Raw genomic sequence first — 22,250 nt, forward strand, 5'->3', positions numbered from 1 at the left:
CATGCCCACTTAATCTTTCTTTCTTGCTTCAATTGGGAGATTCGTCGACTCCCTTTTATTTATTTATTTATTTGTAAAGTATGGAATTTCTGGCACTAGCTTTGTTCATTCAATTCTTTAGTTCCTTAGGAAAAAAAAAAGTAAAATCTTTGGTCCTTTGATAAGATTGTAACGTAAGCATCGATACTAAAATAATAAAAATTTATTACTAAATTTTTGTTTGTTGAAATTTTAGTTTGGATAGTTAAGACTCTATCCTAACATATCCTTTCAATTTTTTTTCCTCCTAACCATTCTTTTAATATGCATTTACATAGATATGCCTCGATGGGATAAATCAATTATATTTGAGATCTTGTTTTCTTCTCTCTTATAAAATATATATAGGAAATATTACATATACTATTCTAGTATTGTAATCTTTATCTTAATTATTATATATTACGCTACATATATAAATAAAAAAAATTGACTAAACTAAAAATTAAATCTTCTAATTATTCTCAATTTATCTGGTTGCATGCATCATATTACATGAGAATAACATGGATTTAGCCTGCACGCAAGATTTGGGCTAGCACCATGTTGCAACCATGATTATAAAACTTAGAAGAGTCTTTCAAGTCGATTGGGGATCCGTGCAATTAAGAGTTTAGATTGTTCCAATTGTATAAAAATAAATGAAGATATTAATCAGATTAATTCAGTTAAAAAACTAGATCAATCATATATAAAACCGGATTGTTAACTTCTTACTTTTAAAAAATAATTAAAAAAATAATTGTTTTTGGTCAATAAGTTACACACCTTACCATGATTCTTATCTAATCCATGTCAATCTTGGGTCAGGTTTTATAATTATGGTTGCAAGTTGCATTTTCCAGACTCTTCGAGCATGATGTATCCACCACAAACTGTGCATGCATGGGCATGAAATAAATTAAAGAATCGATTCCCCTAAAAGATAAAGAATCTAAGTAGACCCCTCAACCTGACACAAAGAGAGATATGCCTTTGACCTTTTCATAATCTCACCAAGGGGCCCAAGGTTGGCACAAATTGCGGCCATCGAAGCCACGTCATGTTGCCATATCATATATATTATAATTTGCAACACAGGAACATGTTTTTCAAATCTATTTGATCTTTAAGAACTTTTCATCGTATTTTTAGTGAAATCGAGGATACAGAAACCATTTATACACACGAAAAGAAGAATGTACATCGAGTTGTGTATCATAAAGAGAACGGTTTGTCCCATTTTGTCTATTACACTTCTATTTAAAGAAGCTGTTACACATTTTTAAAACCCCATATAAATATACAAAAAACAAAAAAAATACAAAATATAAAAAAAATTTATATAAATTGAAAAAACATATTAGTGGGAAGAACATAAAGAATGTCCATAAATTTGTCAAAGACTGGTTGGGGAGGATCAAAATATTCAAAGTTAAAACATTAACAATTCAATTTTTACTGATGAAGGCTTTATTAATAAGAAAAATTCAATTTGGGAAGAAAAATTCAACATTGAATGTTTATTAATTTAATTGGGATTTTCAAGGTTCTAATTGAATTTATTAAGGGTTTAATTGCAAGAAAAACTGATTTTTGAATTCAATTTGAGCTTTAATTAGAAGGAATTGAAGTCTGGGGTTCAATTGCAATTTTAAAAAGCTAATTTGGTAAAATCAGAGATTAATTGCAAAAATATTAAAGTTTGATAGACAATTAGGGACTTGAGTGAAGAAATTCAAAATCAATAACCAAACCGTAAAAGACGTGAGACATTAGGGACTTGAATCAACAAAATCAAGGGCCAAAATGAAGATAATTGAAAGTTTGAAGGTAAATTAAAGGTTAATTTGCATAAATTGGGAACTAAGGACGTAATTAGAAGAGGCGCTGAACTTTGGACTTGACAATTGAGTTTAATAGGGGTGGGGTTGCATAAAATTAAAAGTTGGGAGGCAATTACATGTGCAATTAAAATAAATTGAAAGAATAAGAACTAAATTGAAATTTGTCAAATTTCAAATTAAAAACCCTAATTCTTACGGTTTAACCTAGACGACGCGTTGTTCAACCACAATTTATTTTCTTCTTCGGTAATTTTGGTTGATCGAATACGCAACTTCAGGCGAATGAATATGGCATCTCCGACAATTTCAGGGGCTGTAACCACCACCATTCGAATGAGAAACACATCTTCTACAAATATCAGCTGCTCCCATCAAACATTTACACCCTATTTTCTTCAACAATCTCAACCACATCTTGTACCTAATTAACCATCACTGTATTTTTAGATTCTTGACTGATTGAGTTGACACCTTCAAATGAATAGTTGTGAGGTCACAAACTTCTAAATTGAGTAAGGTTGAATCCAAAACAAAGGCGTGCACTCCCTTATTAACTCCAAGTGGTAGTCAACTATAATGATGTCGAATTTGTTTCGACAAGGCTTCGAAAGTAGGTAACTTAAACATCGATGACTTGATATCCATTATGAAAAAACCACTTATATTTTTAATGTGTTCACATTTCAAGCCTTCTTAGTGGGTTTTTATCAAATGTTGCCCACGTTTCTCTCAGGATCAAAAGGCTAGAAACAACTTCTTGGTCTTCAAGTTTAGCAAAACCACCAAAATCTCCAAACCCAAGTTTGTTGCAAAACCAACAAGGTACAAAGTTCATAACTATAAAAATATACCCAAAACTCTCTCATTTCGATCAGAAGGCCAAGCATGGATCAATCATTGATTGAATCCATCAAAAAAACCTAACAAAACCCTATTAATGCCTTGGAAAATCAAAACCAAATGAAATGGGAGAGAGGAGAAAAGTTTATTCTTGGAGTTAATTAGTAATCAAGTTTATTGTTTGGAATCTAAGAGCTAAAAGGATAAGTTAAAGATTAAACAAAAGATTGGATTTTTAAAGGAAAAAGGATAATAAGTATTCTGAGTTTTGGGAAGGTATAATCCTTCACTAACCTAGTAGGTGATGTTCACGAGGCACATCTTTAGTTTATTTTACATGTTTAATGATGTTTTTTGAACTTATTTTAGTGGTATGATGTTCTTAGTTTTGATTTTGATTAATATGTAAAAATGTTATTTTTATTCTTTAAATCTTGCTTTAAGTTGTTTGTTGATGTTGGTTTTGATGAATTAAGTGGTTTTGAAATCTGCCAAATGTGGTAGTAAGGTTTGTGATTTTTTTTTTGTGTTGGCTGATGCTTGTTCTTGGTTTCTAGGTTTTGGTTGAGTCCTTTTAAAGGTTTAGAAAACTAATTTTGAATTCAAATTATGTGAATATGTAGGATATTCTAATTTGATAGTTTTGGAAAGTAGAATCTCATGTATGATTTTAATGATTTTATTTTATTTGTTAGTTATTTTGATTCAAATATGCTTGGTTATAGTAATGTGGTTTATTGGAACTAAGAAAATATGTTTTAGAGGTCTAAAAGGCTAGTTCAAGGTTTGGGGCAATTTCTGGGTTGCTAGGCAGTTTTTTTTGCATTATTGGAAAGAACATTGCCTTAACTCTATGATTTGGATCAATTTTGGTTCATTTCTTTGTACTAAACACTTTGTGATACTTGATTAGTTAATAATCTAGGGTTTATTGGCATTAATAACAAGTTTTTAATGAGTTTTAATCCTAGAGTTTTGATTTCAAACTGAAACCTATTTTGACTAAATCGTGATGATTTCTTTGATAATCAAAGTGAATGGATGCTAAATTATTGATCATTACATGATTTACTATATATCTGTGACATTGATTTGATAGTATTTGGTCTGGTTGGAGAGTTATGTTGCTGAAATTAGTATGAGTGTTCATCGGTGTTCTTTATGTTCATTTTTCTAGTGTTTTGATCTGTTTTGACAAAAATATTTTTTGTTGTTTTATGTTTGTGCAAGTTTAATTCGTTTTGGGTTTTGGTTTTGTTTTGAGTTTTTTTAGGTCAAACTAGGATTTCAGTTCGATTTATGGTCGAATCAAATATTTCAAGTCAAAATCAAGTTAAAGGGTTAAGACCCTATTTGGTTGGAAATGTTTTTTGTTGAAGGGTTTTTTGGTTTAAGGATGTGTTTGACAAACACCCCCTTAAATCTGTTTTGACAGTTTTATTTCAAGGAAAAATGAGTTTTTGTCAAATAAAGCCTAAATAAAAAATAAAAAATAATAAAATATTTCCTTCCCCCCCTTGTATATGGCTAAAAATCCTAAAAATTATTTGAGTGATTTTGTTTTAAATCTAAAATATTTTGGCTTGTTTTAAAAAAAAGTGTTAGTATGCATTTTACTACAAGTTTGTAAAATTACCAAAGGATTTTGGTCTATATTTCAAAATTATTAGAAATTTATTTTTGGAAAGAGTATATTATTCACTTTTAATATAAGGATAAAAAACCTACAAAAGAGTTAATATCTAAAATATTATTAGAGATAATAATTTATTATTACTTACTTTTAATATAAGGATAAAAAACCTATATGAGGTTAATACTTAAAATATTATTTGGAGTAATACAGCTCATTCATTTATAATATAAGGATAACAAAAAATCACAAGGAATTTTATCCGAAATATTGGAAATATGCAATAGCAAAAAATTCCAAGTTTATCCTGAAAGAAACCTCAATGATAATTGATGATATTTCACCATTCCAAACTAAGTTCTTGACTTAGAAAACCATGGTTTGTTCAGCGTAACAAACCTATAATTGTAGGCTGATAGAAATAGAAACACCATCGGTCCATAACAAACAAAGAAAAAATAATGGAGCTTACCTTAGGTAAGGCGTACTGGGGGTGTTAATACCTTCCCTTTATGCAATCAGTCCCTTGCTTAGATTCTCTGAAAGACTAATTAGGATTCTTAGTAACAATAATACTAGGTGGAAACTCCCTATATAACCATAGATTTCTAGAAACTGTTAAGGAAGGGTCGTCACGACGTTACGCTCTCACGAGGACGTCACGACAAAGAATGTATTAAAACATTTGTGCATTTTTCATATTAAGCACCAAAAAAACATTGATGGTCCAATCTTATATATCTTCAATCATTTAGTAAACTACAACTTTAATTCAAAACATATGAATGTTATGAATCCGAATACATAAATATACATAATTTATAATAAACAACTAAAAAGATCACACAACACGATTTAACCTATTTTGATATATCTACATTCATATGCGATGAGGATAAATTTTATTATAGTGTGAACAAATACAAGTTTTGAAAAGCTCATAAACCTTGTTGTTACCCATTCTTTGGATCCCCACACAAAAGAGAGAGGAAAAGAGAAAATACAAAAAAAAGAAAAAGAAAAAAAAAGTGTCAGAAGAAAACAAAAAAAATAATCAATGAGAAGAGGATACCAGAGTGCCCAAAAAATGGCTAAAGATTTATTGAGAAGGATAAAAACTATAAAGATTAAAATTTAACAATATATTTTCGACTGATGAAGACCTTGTTGACAAATAAAATTCAACTTAAGAAAGAGAAATTCAAAATTGGATATTTGAAGGACCCAATCGGATTTTGTTGATTAATTAAATTTATGGAGGGTTTAATTACAAGAAAATTGATTTTTTAAAGTCAATTTGGGCTTTAATTGGAAGAAATTAAAGTTTAGGGGTTGAATTACAATTTGTAAGAGTTTAATTTGATCAAATCAGGGGTTTAACTGCATAAATATTGAAGTTTGATGGGCAATTAAGGACTTGATCAAAGAAATCCAAAACCAATGAGAAAACTGAAAAAGACACGTTAATATAGGGGTTGAAATTGACTAAATCAGAGGTCAAATTGAAGAAATTGGAACTTTGTTGAACAATTGAGGGTCAAGATATATAAATTCAAAACTAAGAACCAAAATAAAAAAGGTAACCAACTTTAGGGCTAGCATTTGGGTTTGGTAGGGATGCAATTGATTTGATTCTTAAATCAAAGTCTCAATTGAGGACTTGATTGAATGAATTAAAAATTAAGGATTGATTTGTAGATAGAGTCTTCTTAGGTTATTTTGTTTTAAAAGCCAAAATGACGTTATTTTGTCATTATTAAAAACAAAAGAGACAGAACTAAACAACACCGTTTTGATGGTATTGTATACCATCTTCTTCCCCTGGATGTGCGTTGTAGGTGGGGGAAAAAAGGTTTTCTTCTCCTTCTTTACAGTGTCTTTCTCCCTTCCTCTGTCTCCTATGTGCTCAAAACCCTGACACAACCCACACCCCTCTTATGGCCTACCATTGTGACAAAAAAGGTAGAGGGGACAAGTCTTGCGGGCGGTTGCACAATGGCCACCCTGCCATCTCACCCCTTCAACGTGATTGGACAAGGGTAGGGTGGCACAGGCTCCCCATTCCCTTTATAAATACCCCCTCACTAGGAGGTGCTGAGGGATGAAAAAAAGATGAAAGAAAGAAAAATTGAGAGAAAAAGAAAAGGAAATAAAAAGAAGAAACATAAATGAAAAAGGAAAAAAAAATAGAGAGAAAAAAAAAAAACAGTAGAGGACGTAGGCAAAGAGAAGACCCCTTTTTTCTACACTCGTTTTGCCATACCAGAGACCTCCAGCAACTATGGCTTCTTTTTCTCTAGGAGCAGTACCTTTTATCCCTGCTAGTTTTCCTCATCGTCGCCACAACAACGCCATCGTTAGCCACCGTTAACAACCATACTACCCCTATCTACAGGTCAGCTTCCCTTCCCCTTCTTCCTCTTCCTTTTCTTCTTCTTCGTTCTTTTATTCACTGTTCTGCAAGTAAATAATGGAGAGTGAATTAATTCACTCTCCACTATTGACGTGAAGAGTGGAGAGCCCACTGTTTCTGGGCCGGACCAGACCAAAATGGTTGGGTTGGGTCTGACCCTGTCTCTTTTAGAATAGGATTTACTGGGCCAACACCAGTCCAACCTCTTTTTTGGGTTGATCTTGGACCAAATCTTTTCGGTTGATCTCAACCCATTTTCTTTTGGGTCGATATCGACCCAACCAAGATGGGATCATCCCACATAATTGGGTATGGCCATTCCAATATATTTAAATATATAATTATAGTAATTTATAATATTTTATTATATATTAAATAAAAAAATTCAAAAAATTTTCAAAAATCCTTTCAAAACATTTGTGATTTTTTCGTGAATGTTTCTACCAATTTTTCTTAATATTAGTTTGTATTTTTACACTGTAAATATACAAATCCGGTATTAAAATACCTGATTTTCTCTGAAATATTGCAAAAAGGTTTTTTTTTAAAATAAAAAAATATCTTGTTTTCATGCATACGACTAATTTTCTCAAAAACATATAAAAATTTATATCGTATTTTCATAAAAAAACATTAAAAAAATGATATGTATTAGCATGCATTTTAGGCTTTAATAACTAGTTTATTAAAGCCATAAGAACTAGGCCCATAATTCAAAGATACGAAAAAAAATATTTTATTTTTTTTTAGTATATGAGATTACGAACTTATACGTAAAACATATTCTTGATATTAAATAAAAAGATAGTTCTTTTTATTTTTTTATATTGACATTAAAACAATTAGGTTTATACCTAATAAGATAAGAATTTCCTTACTGAGAACTTTTCTTAAACCTTAGACAAACCAACAATTAGAAAACACAACAATACCTTAGTTTTATTAGACAATTAAACAATGCAGCTTACCTTAGATAAGATGTATTAGAAGTGCTAATACCTTCTCTTTACGCAACCAGTCCCCGCACTTGATCGCTAAGACTAGTTAGGGTTCATAGTGACCAAAATAACATGTGACAACTCCCATTCCCTTTTTCTATTGATAAATAACAAGAATTTCCTATCCTTTTCACCTACGACCTTTCCTGAACCAGAAAAATAATCGCCGTAACGCCTCACACATGCAACAAACCTAAATTTTAAGCATTCCACCCTCACAGTATATAATATTATGAATTTCTATTACTAGCTATCGTTTAAGTACATAAAAGCACACAGAATTAACCTTTAAAAAAAACTAGGCCCAAACACATATTTATAAAAAATATATCTTAATTATTTTAATGGATGGAGGATTAGTATTTTTTCTCTTAGATAAAACAATCCAATGTCTACAAGATTTCTAACATTATATTATTCTTAACATTATATGATATTTTGGTCTGATTTTCAACCTCCGTAAAAATTGTTTGTCCATGTCAAATCCAATCAACCGAGAAATTGGGTGAGAGTAAACTATTAGGTGCTCATATTAAGCCTTACACCTTCAAAACTCGAGATATGTTAGTTTCTTGGAGGATACTGTGTGCTACGAATTCATTGAACCAGGGTGGATCTATCCCAAGCATTATAGCCAAAATAGTGGATTGTTACGTGCGCCGTCTTGTCTCCTTGAAAGGGTGCCACCGGACTTTTCTTCTCTCCCGTGCTTCTCTGGTCAGTGCCCAGTGGCTAATTCGAAGAAATTGGCATTGACCCGTTTCAAATTTTGGCCTCATTTGAACATATTTTTTTGGTGCTTCAACAATCAACAATGGACGCACAAAGCTGGTCAAACAAAGCATGTGATGATTTAACTCTCATCAATTTGTGCGGTTGGGGTGCCAACTGATTTCAGCAAGAAATTTTATATTGCAACTTTTTTATCACAAAGTTAAGCTGCAAAGAATCTTGAAGATTGACCCAAAATATGGTGGGCAGCGTATGAAATTGCTGATTAGAACAGCACGAGTATAGAAAATGACAGTCATACTCCCACTTGGGCAACGCATGCCAGTGAATGGAACCCCAATAATGATAAAAGACTTTGATTATTTTCTGATTCTTATAAATAAATATCCATTGATCAAGCTAGCTCCCCTAGAGGATTTTGTACACAGCCGGGTCACCTCGTTGTTAAGTAAGAATACGAGTCATGACGTCCTTGTATTAATTGTCATAAGTTTTGAGCATGCATCAAGCTCATCCATAATATTTGCGTATAGCTAATTTAACTAGTAAATTCATTAAATGACGCAATATCTATAACAACGATTGAGATTGATAATTTTTTGAGAAAATTATTTTTATTTAGTTTAGAAGATATTTTTTTAATTTAAAAAATCAAATATTATACTTAATAATTTTATTTTTTCCTATTTAGTTTATGAATTATTATGTTTAGAAGTTTTTTTTTTTTTGTAAAATAATGTAAAATAAAGTTGTTTAGCTTATTTTTCAGCCGATTACTTAAATAAAAAAATTTCAATAATAAAATTTTGAATTAGAAATTTTTTGTTGTAATCCTATTTTATAGAGTTTTGTGTTTGCTTATACCTATCCTTTTTATATTGTTTTTGTTAACATTATTTGATATTTGAGCCCAATGATTCCTGGTTATTAGTTGTTATGTGTTGTTGAATAACTATGTCTGAAAAAAGTTGCAGAACATGATGTATTTATATAGATAAGTTGGTTCTTCCTCGAGAAAAAACATTCTAGAACTAGTGATAGAAAACATACATGAATAAATTGCAGAATTAATTAGCCAATTGACAATGGTGAGGAGCCCGAGAAATAATGAAAAGAGTGATCACGAATCCATAATCAATTTTAAGAATTCTTTTTAGAGACATGATTAGAGGAGAGAACTTCTTCATTAGAAAGGATATGATATTGAAAATGAAAATTTTTATAATTATAGTTTTTTTTTTTAGATTGGAGTCAACTATCAAAACATAATGTTTATTTTGATGATAATTTTGATGTTAATTATGATGTAAACAATGACAATAATGTAAATAATGAGAAAAGTGATTATAAACTCATGACTAATTTTAAGAATTTTTTTTAAAAAAAGAACAAGTAGAGAAGACAAATTTTCTTAAGAACATACATAAAAGCAGAGTTTAACTATGATATTTTTTATTTATTAAACTAGTAAATTTATTCTTCATATGTGAAATATGTGAAAGTTGATTCGATAATAATTAATAATAATAATAGTAATATTTTATTCACTAGCGAATCCAATATATATATTTGCTTAAATTTTAAATATTCAAGTTCTTCACATTCGTTCTCACTCTTGCAGTGCCTTTTTAATGAACCAAGTCGAACTTTCATGTCGCTTTGCATTCAATTTACAATTTGCCCTAATCAATATGTTCTATAGCCTTTGTTAGAGCACTCCATATTATGATCTATTCAAGTTTTTGGTGTTTGTAGTGGCTATTGGATCGAAATCCCTTCATCATTTCATCGAATGAGATAAGTTTTCACTAATCTTTTATTTTCTTCTTCCTTTTCTTTCTTTCTTTTCTCACTTCCTAGACTTAATTTCAATGATAATTTTATTTTTACTTAATTTGATCATGCATGTAAGACTTTAATTAATCACTCCATTTTTATTTATTTCTTTTGCATTACAAGGATGTGATTATAATAAATAAAGGTACTGACTAGTTAAGAGTGATAATTAAACTTAAACTCTTTTATAAATAATGATTTATGCTTCAAGCATTAAGGTTAGTACTGACTAGTTTACAACTAATGGTTACATTAGTGGCTTACCTATAAAACAGTCGAAGGAAAAACATGAAGTTGTCCATGCTTAAATAAGTTCGCCCTTTTTTACTTTGACCTTCTAATTTCCTCATTTGAGCAAAAATGTAATCCTTTAGAACAAATTAACAATGATATTCAATTAAGGTCTTGGGATTCGTAACTTCATAGCTTAAGTAAGCCTGTTCAAGTGGATCCTTATGTATACACTATTTACTTAGTTTATAAGATGGCGTTACTTTATGGGTTAGATTTTAATTTTTTGAACGTACCAAAAAAATTTTAATTTATAAAAAATATTTATTATTATTATTATTAAATTAAAGTTAGCTTGTCAGTTTTGAAACTTTTTTTATGTGATTATTTTATTTAGTATTTATTTAAAATTAAATCGTGTTTACTTGTGTATAACTTTAATTTTTATTTTGTAGGCAATGTAGAATCACTTTGGAGCCATTGAAGAGCCATATTCTCCATTATTTTCTGTCTCAACTTTATTTTAATAAGCAAATTAATGGAATATATACTAATTAATGTTTCATGAATTGACTACAGCAATAATGAAAATCCACGTAGGATTCTTATAATGGAGTGCTTGATTTGGCGGTGTCATAGAGCCGATGGCTGCATCATCAATAATTCCTAAGCCACAATCCTTCACAAAATCATGGGTTGTCTCTTTAATGATCCAAGGAGATGAAATGATAACATATAAAATGTTGAAGGTTCTATTATATATCAACATTATTATCATTGTTATCATTATTATTTTGTTAATCTTTCAAACAAATCCATAGATAGATGAATCTTGGTAATTGCTTTATATAATTATATTGGAGTGGTGACGAGGACTTAACGGGCTCGAATCCAAGCATTGTTTGAAGGTCATTCCGAAGTGAATCTCATTTTGAAATTGAAAGGTCAAAAGAAAAGAATAGAAAAATATTTTCAATGGCATGATCAATTAGAGGCTCTGTCATATTCCATATCGGTGGGTGAGGGATTGATAGCTGGTTTTATTAAGAGTGCTGGTTGCTAACTTGTCATACGCGTTTTGGGGCGTTAGGCTCAGATGTGAGCTCGCGTCACCAGAAACAAAACCATGAGAGCAGTAAGGTCCAAAACGAAAAATATATGGCAAGTTGGGTCGGACTGTTACATTTGGTATCAGAGCCGACCTCACTAGTTGTTCGATGGTGCCGACGGGGTCGTCGGACTCCTTAAGGGGGATGGATTGTCATATCCTACATCGTCGAGTGAAGGATTGGTAGCTGGCCTTATAAAGAGTGCTGGTTGCTAACTTGTCATACGTGTTTTGGAGCGTCAGGCTTAGATGTGGGCTCGCATCACCAGGAACAAAAACGTGATAGTGGTAAGGCCCAAAATGGACAATATATGGCAAGTTGGGTTGAGCTATTATAGGATCTAACAAGATAGATAATACGGTAAGTCACGAGACGAGAGGTAGTACGTGTTGTAAGGGTGGTGTCCTGGAAAGTAAACAAAACAAAACATTATGAAGCGAACATTTTATTCTTACACTTATGTTACTAATTTAATTTAATAAAAAAATAAAATTTCTTTTAAAAAAGCTAGATTTAACAAAGGTCAAAAACAAATTCAAGTTAACTTATTACTTTCAAAATAAAAGAAAAATCTCAAAGAAAGTGAATAAAAAAACTAGCAAAATATTGGTAGATGAAATTGAAAATAAAAAAGCTTAAAAAAATGAGAAAAACCAAGCAAACCCTTGTGAACCTCGTAAACCTGGGTTAATCTCTCAAACTCATAACCCATTAAATTACAGACCCAAATTCAACTGAAAAACTCAACACCCGCCCAATTAAATATTAAAGGATAAAATTAATAAATTTAATTTAATTAAAAAATCCTTTTAAAAAAAGCTAAATATGACAAAGACCGAAAAAAAAACTTAAGGCAACCTTTTTTATTTTAAAAAAGATTGATAAATCCTATAGAAAGAGAATAAAACAAGTGCTGGAAGATGAAATTGATTTAAAAAAAAAAATCAAGCAAGCCTGAGCAAACATTACAAACTCAGGTTAAATTTTCAAACTCGTAAATCGTTAAATTCTCGACTTGGGTTCAACCCAGAAACTCAACACTTGAAGATTTAAATGTTGGAGGATGGAATTAATAAATTTAATTTAAAGATAAAATTCCTTTTAAAAAAGCTAAATTTAACAAAGAAAAAAAAACACTGAGGCAAGTTGTTCTATCTTTAAAATGATTGAAAAATCCCATTGAAAATGAATTAAAAAACAATAAAATATTGTATGATGAAACAAAGAAAACGCTTAAAAAAAAGGAAAAAAACCAAGGAAACCCGGGTTAACTTCTTAAATTCACAAGCTATAAAATTTTCAACTCGAGCAAAATTAAGAAGCTAAAAACCCAGTCGATTAACTATTGTAGGATAAACAATAAAAAAATCAATCTAAAAAAGCCTTGCAAGGTAAAAAATAAAAATAATAACAAAAAATATTATATTTGATAGAAAAAAAACTCAAGGATTAAAGTGTAAAAGAATAATATTAAAAAATCATCTTAAATAAAAATATAGTAATTAAAAGAATGAGAATCAAATTTGAAAGATGAAGAAATCTACGAGGGATGAAATTGAAAAAAATATTTAATTTCATTAATTATTCTAAATAAAAAAATGAATTGAGAATAAATCTTAAGAAAAATAACTTGAGGAGCTGATTTGATTTTTTAAAAAGCCAACACAAAAATCAAGTAGGAAAAAGAGGAAAAAAAAATAACATCAACATGAACCAAACCGGTCATAATTACACAACACGCACCACTTTATTGGAATTTACTAATAAAGCAATCAAATAAGAGGGTATTATTATAATTTACTAATATTTCTTGTATGTGTAGGGTATTATTATTAATACATATCATGTAACCCTAATTTAATAGACAATGAAAGTATAACCCTTTATTTATATGGATGTAAACACATTCCAATCTTTCTTGTTTTTTTATTTTGTTATTCATCATTATTGCTGCAGTTATCAAAACAAGGGAACCACAGGGTTAGTTTATCAAGAATTTCCTATCCTTTCAAGCTTAAAAATGATGTAAGCTTGATGAATGCTCTCTTCAATTCTCGAAAAGGTACCTTCTTAAATGTAACAATTTAAGGTACCTTCTTGTATTGCCGTTACAGATTTCTCAAGAACTCTTATGTTTGGTGGCAGATATTAAGGAACTTGTTGTCAATAATATATAGAATGGAAAGGTAAGTCGAGATTTGATGCATGGCTCCGATCATATATATATATATATATATATATATATATATATATATATATATATATATATATATGCGCGCATTGAATGCATCCACGGATTGTTTAATACAAAGAGTTCTAATTACAAGAGATTTATTTTTTTAAAGAAAACATAACCGATTAATTTTCTAGTTTTCGGTGGTTTTACGAGAAAAGTTACCGTGATATTATCCTTAATTATAATGGTGTATATATTGAAATTAATTTGTGTGTATCAATAGAGAATAATTTTTTAAAAATTAAATTTTTTTATATTGATCTAATATATTATACTCATCATTATTTTTAATTGAAGTGGATTGCATTTTGGTGTTTTCTTTTGAATTGATGTCCAACATATAATTTGACATAATTTTTAATTGCCATGTCTTTTTCCAAAAAGAATTTTTATAATAGTATTGACCTCAATTAACAGGGTCTAAAATGTAATTAAATTACACAAGCTGCTTACTTAATTGGTTCTGCAATTACCATGTGAAATACACCGATTATTATTGTTGTTAATTATTAATATATTTTGCGATTCCATAAAAAAAGCTCGAGTTAGTATGAGCTCGTGAAAGAATCTTCTCTCCCTATTACATGGGCTGGCTATCCTTGATTTATTTGACCAACTATATCATTTTGTTAACTAAACTTTATAATTAAACAAGGTCGAGTCTAGCAATTGAGTCGTTTTCATTACCTAAATTAATAAATTTAATTACAGCTAATTAGAATAAAACTTTAATAAGTCAATATGGTCTCACGGACTTCAATAATGCATATGATTATTATAGGGATTTTTAATTAGAATTAATCATATTTTATTTCTTAGACTGAATTGATAATTGGTACTTCATTATTTTTTGTTGCATTTATTCGGGAAACTGGCTCTCTGATCAAAACAGATGAATAAATTAATAAAAGAAGATCAATATTTGAACTTCTTGGGAAGTATGATCACGTTGAAATTAATTGCATAGACAACTTGATTTAGAATCCAGCCAGAGAGTATTTATACAGTACAACTTGCAAGGGCAGCTGCCAATCTTTCATGGGCAAAAGGTCGGCGAGAAATTTCACCCTTGAATTTTTGTTTTAAATTCTAAAAGAGTTGGTTAGTGATGAAGTCCATAAAATGGAAAATGGGCTTTGTATAGCTGTTCTTGGTGAAGATTGCTTTGAACGTAGACCTTTGATTTTAGCTTATTTTATTCATGAAATACTAGTGCTTTATTGGGAAAAGAAATACTTTGACTATTAAGTAGATAAACATAGAAAAAGAGTATAATATATAGAAGAAAAATAAAATGAAATAGAAAGTTTGTATTTGGGTACATATCCTAGCCTGATTTAGCTTTTGTATAGTTGCCTCGTCTGGCTTTCAATGGCCAAGTGTAATTTTATGTGGCCAATATGGGATCTAGCTTATAGGTTAGCTTGTTAAACTCCGCCATGATTCCTTGTTCATTAGATGTATATATACAATCAATCTTTGAACTTTTTTTCATGGAGAAAAATATTTATCATCAATGGAGAAATTTAATATTAATTATGAAGTTGGTAATCAATTAGAGAAGAAGTTAGTGCTATCAAAGCCTTATTAACTAAGTATTTACAGGTTTAAATCTTATTATTTTTATTTTATTTAATAAAAATTAAATATAAAATAGTGTGAGTTTGTGTAAATTTTAAGTGCAAAGAGTTTTCACTTGAAAAAATATGTTAAAAAATTATATATTAAAATTTTATCTAACAATTTAAACTTTGAGATGAGAAGATTATTTAATAAGTTCAAATTTTGAATCATCACAAGGAAAATTTACCGAATACACAAGATTGATATAAAAAACACTTTTAAATTTAATCTATTATTTTTTAAAAATCTTTTTTGATATATAAATTAGTCTTAATAAATCTTTTATTATATCTTTTTAGGCCAAAGAGAAAGAAGGAAGAAAGTGTTTCTGCAGAATAAGAACCCCCAATTTGATTCTTCTGACTTTGTGGGTCAAGATATATGCCATATGAATTTTACAACACACAATTCTATGTCACCAATTAATTCAAAAAGTTCAGCCCCTGTGTTGGCATCCAAAGGATCTGATAATGCAAACCAATGGTTTTAATCACAAATTTCTTTCATCTTTAATGAGAGAATATAAGCAAATATATGCTCATGCGTTGCGTCAATTTAATATCCACATAGTTGATTTTTTTTTTTTTAATGTAAGAGATTGCTTTTAGATATATTAAGTGGGGGGGATAAAATTGGGTTTTTGAAAATATGTTTTATATTTATAATATTATATTATTTTTATTGAATATTTCAAATACATCGCTGCTTTCCAACACCATTTTCCAAGAAATATATATATATATATATATATATATATATATATAAAAGAAATAACGAAGTCAATGGATCCCAAAGCAGAACCAGAGCCTAGTTATTTTCTCTTTATTGGCTCAACTATTATGTGTTGACTTGAGAAATGTATAAGACAATAAAGAAAATCAACCTCGATCGGGTCAGCCTTGCTTGATTATTCTTGATTACGATTTATGGTTAAAGTTTGATAAAGATTGAAGGTATAATGGCATATATAAACATCGTGAAAATTCTCAATTAAATTGATTCCTGGCCATGTTCCAAGATTGATGGTAGATCACAAGGGCTGGCTCCAACAGTGCATAAAAGCAACAGAGATCGATCAGATTATCACTAGTGGATGTATCTTTTTTGAAGTTTTCAGTAAGATTCTTGTACTCTTGCAACTTGCATTTTATTGTGATTAGATGCATCGGCATATGTTGATGTTCCTTTCCCTATTTTTATTTTATAATTCTATCTATCACTTGTTAATTGAGGATGTTAATTCATGAGAAAATCCCATGATAGTTGAGAATATCAAGGGGAAAAGGTGACTTATAAATATTAGGTAATAATATAAAATTATTCATTGAATCTTATTTAATATTTTAAATTTTAGATAGAGATAATTTTTATATATATATAATTTCAGAAGAGAAGTTTGGATGTCAGTATCTTCATTTTTTATAATTAAATTAAGAGTCTGTTTCATCTCTATTATGAAATTAATCATATTTAACTTGTTGCGTTATGTTGCTAGTGAAATCACTTTAACTATTTTGTAATTTATTGTTGTACTATTTGAATTAAAATTACCAATAAAGCATAAATTAAATTAAATATTTTTTTTTTAAAAGTAAACGACTTGTTTAAAAAAGGAATTCTTTCTTTAAAACATGCATATATAATATAAAAAAGCATAAGTAAAAAAGAAACACAATAATCAAAATATTACATAGTTTTTCTTAAGTAAAAAGAACTACTAAATAATTTAATTATTATCCATAAAAGTTTGGAGCTAATAAACAGTAAAATAAATGAGGTTAGCTAATTTTTAAATATTTATAGTTATTAATTATGTAATTAAATATTAGTTAATTAATATATAAAATAAAAATGATTGAGGTTAGTTAATTTTAAAATATTCAAGTTTCTTTTTTATCTTCTAAACCAAAAAAAAAATAAAGCACTCATCTATCTAAAAAAAGTATCAATTCTTATTCTTTTTAAAGTAGAAGCTTATTGTACACTTAACATGCTTTTATGAAAATCACCTTCTAGTATAAGAAATTAAGAAGCCCATTTTTAAAATATTTACTAGAAAAACAAGGGGCCAAATAAGCTCTAAAAATTGAATGCAGAGCAAAGTACCGATGAATAAGTGTAAATTTCAAGTTCTAAAAGTATCTGCTTGAAATAATGTGTTACAGTTTAACATAAAACTATTTATTAAATTTTATCTAATAGTTTAAGTTTTAAATTGAAATATTTTTTTTACATCGAATCACTTTAATGATTAAATGATTATTCTAATTAAAAAATAAATAAAACAAATACAAAATAAGAGTGGGTCTATGCAAATTTACTTATTCATTAAGATTATAATCCTATATCAAAAAACTAACAAAACTTAAAAACTTAAATTTTTAGATAGGTTTTAACATATTAAAAAATCATCTCATTTAAAAAATTTAAACTATTAGCCCAGGTATTAAAAATAATTTCATATAATTCCTTAACAATAAATAAATAAATTTCGTTTACAGTGAATCTTGTGATAGTTTTCTAATCCAATCATTAAATTGATCAAAACAAAACAGTGTTAGCAAGAGTTAGAGTTAAATTTGATTGATAATTAAGAAGATTTTATCCTTTTAGAATTTAAAGTGTTTCGATTTCTATGCTTCTATTTATAATTAGTATTGATATTTATTTAAATTTTATTTTCTCATTATCAATAATCAAATCCAAAACTAATAAGGAAATAACAATTTTTTTTTATAAATAGCTTATTTTTTAATAAATGAAAAGAATAACATAATTTTGATATACAATTTTGCGACAAGCTAAATTAAGAACACTTGTTAGGGTTTATATATTAATACGTGTTTGAAACTAGAAGGTATATAATATAATAACCAAATACTATAGAAAAGCTAGCATAAGACCGAGTCAATTAGGCAGCTAGTTGTTAGCGATGGCTATTCATGGTTTTAAAACCTGATTTAGATCATGTTTTGTAAAGGTTAACTTGTTTTAATTATTTTTTAAAATAAAAAATAAAATGATGTTGTTTTCATTAAATTATTTTCTTTTTTAAGTCAATATATTTTTGACTGAGTTTTATTTAGAACACAAGTCAACTTTGGTTATTAACTAGACCATGCTAGATCTAAATTTTGAATCGACTAGGTTCTAAGTTAATATGCCAGGCTAGTCTTATGAGATTTATTATAATTATAGTCTTGTGTAATCCTTGGAGTTTTATAGGAATCGAATTTAGAACTAGAATCTAATCCGACATTCTGTTTATGTAAATTTTCCATTGTTAGTGGAATCAAATATATAGTAGCATTTTCCTTTACAATGGTTGGTTACACCTTGTTTTGGTCTTGTGCTACCTTAATTATGAACAAATGTAAAATAGTACTCTCTACGGCATTTGACTTTGAAGCTTAAGATATTAAAATAGACTGATCAAAACATTCAAAGCTTTGAAATTAGAAAACATTGCACCTTGAATTGATTAGTTAATTTTTGTATAATTCTTAATAGGTACAGCACTACATGAGTATGTAGCCTAGCCCTGTTCAAATTGATGAAGATGACAGAATCAAAAGCCCTCTTCTTCTTCTCCTATACAACTTACAAGGACAAGGGGAGCTAAAAACAAAAAAAAGTATTAGGAAAAGAAATAAAATTTTGGGGATGAGTTAAACAGGTAAAGGTTTATAAAGATTATCTAATTCTTCAAATAAATGTAAGGAATCCTCCTTGATTTCAGCATTAGGTGGCTTCTTTTCCTCAACTTGTAGGCTGTCATCAACATTGGAAACAAGAACCAAAGCATTTGTCAGCTTCTTAGCTCTTTGAGCTTCAGATTCCCAATCAGTCCTACCCAAAACAAGCAGCATGGTCACCACACAGGACCCTTGTGCAGCTAGGAGGCCGAGCCATAACCCTTCAAAATCAAACCCTGCATAGAATCCTAACCATACTGCCACTGGCGTGCCAACAAGGTAGAAACATCCCAAGTTGATGTTTGCTCCAACTTTTGGTCTGGCTGTTCCTCTTAAGACTCCACAACCGGTTGTTTGTGGACAATTTCCTAGCTCACAAAGACCTATTATTGGCAAAACAAGTGATGTTAATGCTATGATCTCTTTGTCTTGTGTGAACATGCTAGCCCATACTTTCCTAACCATAACTGCAAAAGCCAGAGCTGAAAACCCAAAAATGAAGCTCAAAGAAAGGCCTACATTGGCTGCAAGCTTTGCTTTCTTGGGCTGGTTAGCGCCTAGCTCATTGCCAACCCTTGTTGATACGCTGAAACTTAGAGAAGAAGGGAATATGTAGATGAGTGCAGTTGTTTGAATCAAAATGCCCATGGAGGCAACAGTTGCTCTTGGGTTTAACAATAGTCCACATAGCAAGATCATGATCTCATACCACCACCATTCAAGACACACTGAGATGCAGCTTGGAATGGCCAAATTCAAGAGAGTTTTCCATTCTTTGAAGCACTCCATTGAAAATCCTCCCCATGTCTTCTTATGGACACCAGAAACAAGGATATAAATGATCAAAGAACCTACAAGATTGAAGTTAGTCCACACCCCACTAAGAGCAACACCTTTAGTCCCTAAATTTAGGTGTGTAACAAGAAAGTAGTTTATAGGAATGTGTAGAATAATAGCTAGAGTGGCACAAAATGTGAGAGGCAAGGTTATTGTTTGAGTTCTAAGATAGATTCTCAATGGATGCAAAAAAGATTGAGCTAAAAGGTCAGGAAGGGAGTAAACAAGAAATGACTGTGCTTCTGTTGCTATTGATTCATCTTGGCCGCAAAAAAGAAGGATGCTTTTCATGTTTAGCCAAAGAAAAGAAATGGGCAGTGAAGCAACAATGAGCAGAAGTATTGTTCTTTGCAACGTTAAGCCTAGGAGGCGGTGTTTTTGAGCCCCAAAAGCTTGACCACATATCGGTTCCATCCCCATGGCCAGGCCAGAGAGGATAGAGTAACCAGTTATATTAGCAAAGCCAACGGCAAGTGAGCCACCAGCTAAGGCTAGCTCCCCGAGGCGGCCAAGGAAGAGCATGGAGATCATTGAGCGAGGATAGAGCAAGAGGCCTGTCAGTATCATGGGGAAAGCTATTTTGGCTATGGATATTGCTTCTCTGATAGCAAGGGAGAGGTTGGTGGTGTCTGGTTCCTGGGTTTCTTGTGGTATACATGTTGGGCTTTTAGGGATCAATAATGAGGTGAACATTTTGGGCTCTTGGTCTTTGATGGAGATGAGGAAAGAGAAGTCTTGATTGCATTTGCAGGATAGAGTAGAAGAGTTTAGCTGACACATTCTTGTTATGTGTAAGAAAAGTTAGATAGTTTGAGTTGAATAGAGTTAAGAGAGGGAGAGAAGTTGAGGCGGGGAGGGAGGGGGGTTAATATGAGGGGAAGGAGGGTTTTTATAGGGGTTGAGAGACGGCAATGCTTTGAAACATCATATAATGCCTAACATACTTTTTGTCACTTGGTTGCCGTTGTTTAGCACCGGCTCGCACATGAATTAAGGAAGAAATTATAAAGCAAAAAACATAAACAGTGAACTAAGATTTTTGATTAGGATGTAGCGTTTGGCATATGGGACTGTACAGAGTAAGGTAGAACAACGTCACTTATAATTCTATGTTTGATTCCAGCAATAATAGCCGGTTTGTTCGTGTGGTGTACCGCACGATACACTATTTAAAAAGCATAAAATACATGCTTTTAATGCAGTGCACGAGCCTTAAATATAACCAAAAAACAATTTCGTTCTATGCAATTTTCATTTTATATTCTCTACACAACAATCTTGTCTCGTCTAATCTTTGTTTAATTCATAAAAGATACCGGTTTTTTTTTTCTTCTCAGCCTAGAAATTAATCAGTTTTCAACTCAGAGGAAAAGAGAGGTAGAAACGAATTTTTGCATTACATATATGGATTAATTGTAGCACTATTAAAAAAAGAAGCCAAAAGTGATTCTTGAACATTTTCTGTTGGATTACATAGGAAAATACTCAAATGTGTTTGAAAACAAAGACAGAATAGCTTCCTGGACAGTTTACATACAACTCCAAAAAACTTCACTTGGGCCAATCAATGCTGTAGGAGGGTTTTGCATAGTTTAAGTAGAGATTCACTATTTATTGCCATTGCCAACTCTAAAAATGTCCTGTTTGTGTTGCTGGACGGCTTAAGTGATTGTGCCGCTTCAGGTTTTGTACATCACCAGTTTATGGACAGTCCAAAGAAGCCGTCGATGTTGTCCTAAAGCTAAATAACCGGCATCGATGCACAATTTAGTCATGGTCAAATCTACTGTATATGCAACAAATTGTAGAGGTTTTTTGTTAAAAAATTGGGATAAAATCACGCGGTATTTTCTTATTCATGCATATGTTGACATCGTTTTTCTCTGATAACTAAAAATATTGTAAAGACCCATCCATCTCCTCAAAGAAGGCAAAAAAAATGAAGGGATAAACTCATATAAGGCCTTGAAGTATAAGTCCAAACATTAATGGACTTTGATGGGGCATGTGATTGAGAGCTTCTTATACATTAGGGACCAAACTGAAGAACAAAAACAAGGTTCCATTTGAGAATTGGTGTAAAGGATGGGAACTTATGTGGGGTTTACCTAAAAGAAAAGAATAGAAAAAAAACAAGGACAGAAACAACATTTCATTTGGTTTAAATCGATTTCTTTTTATAATAATCGAGGAATTTATTAA

The 22,250-nt window shown here is 30.3% G+C and overlaps 1 protein-coding gene across 1 annotated transcript; it reads right to left on the minus strand.

The window, feature by feature from the left end:
* Nucleotides 1-18,971: 18,971 nt before the first annotated feature.
* On the minus strand, nt 18,972-20,896 carry LOC133678483 (protein DETOXIFICATION 49-like). Its single transcript, XM_062100786.1, has one exon. It carries the CDS (start codon nt 20,826-20,828, stop codon nt 19,185-19,187), a length of 1,644 nt encoding a protein of 547 aa, XP_061956770.1. The 5' UTR covers nt 20,829-20,896; the 3' UTR covers nt 18,972-19,184.
* Between the last annotated feature and the right edge of the window lie 1,354 nt (nt 20,897-22,250).

The sequence above is a fragment of the Populus nigra genome, chromosome 18 (assembly GCF_951802175.1).
Source record: "Populus nigra chromosome 18, ddPopNigr1.1, whole genome shotgun sequence".
In the NCBI taxonomy this organism is placed as follows: domain Eukaryota; kingdom Viridiplantae; phylum Streptophyta; class Magnoliopsida; order Malpighiales; family Salicaceae; genus Populus; species Populus nigra.

Excerpts from the sequence above, each read along its gene's own strand:
- LOC133678483 (XM_062100786.1), bottom strand. The coding sequence starts at position 20,828 with ATGTGTCAGCTAAACTCTTCTACTCTATCCTGCAAATGCAATCAAGAC.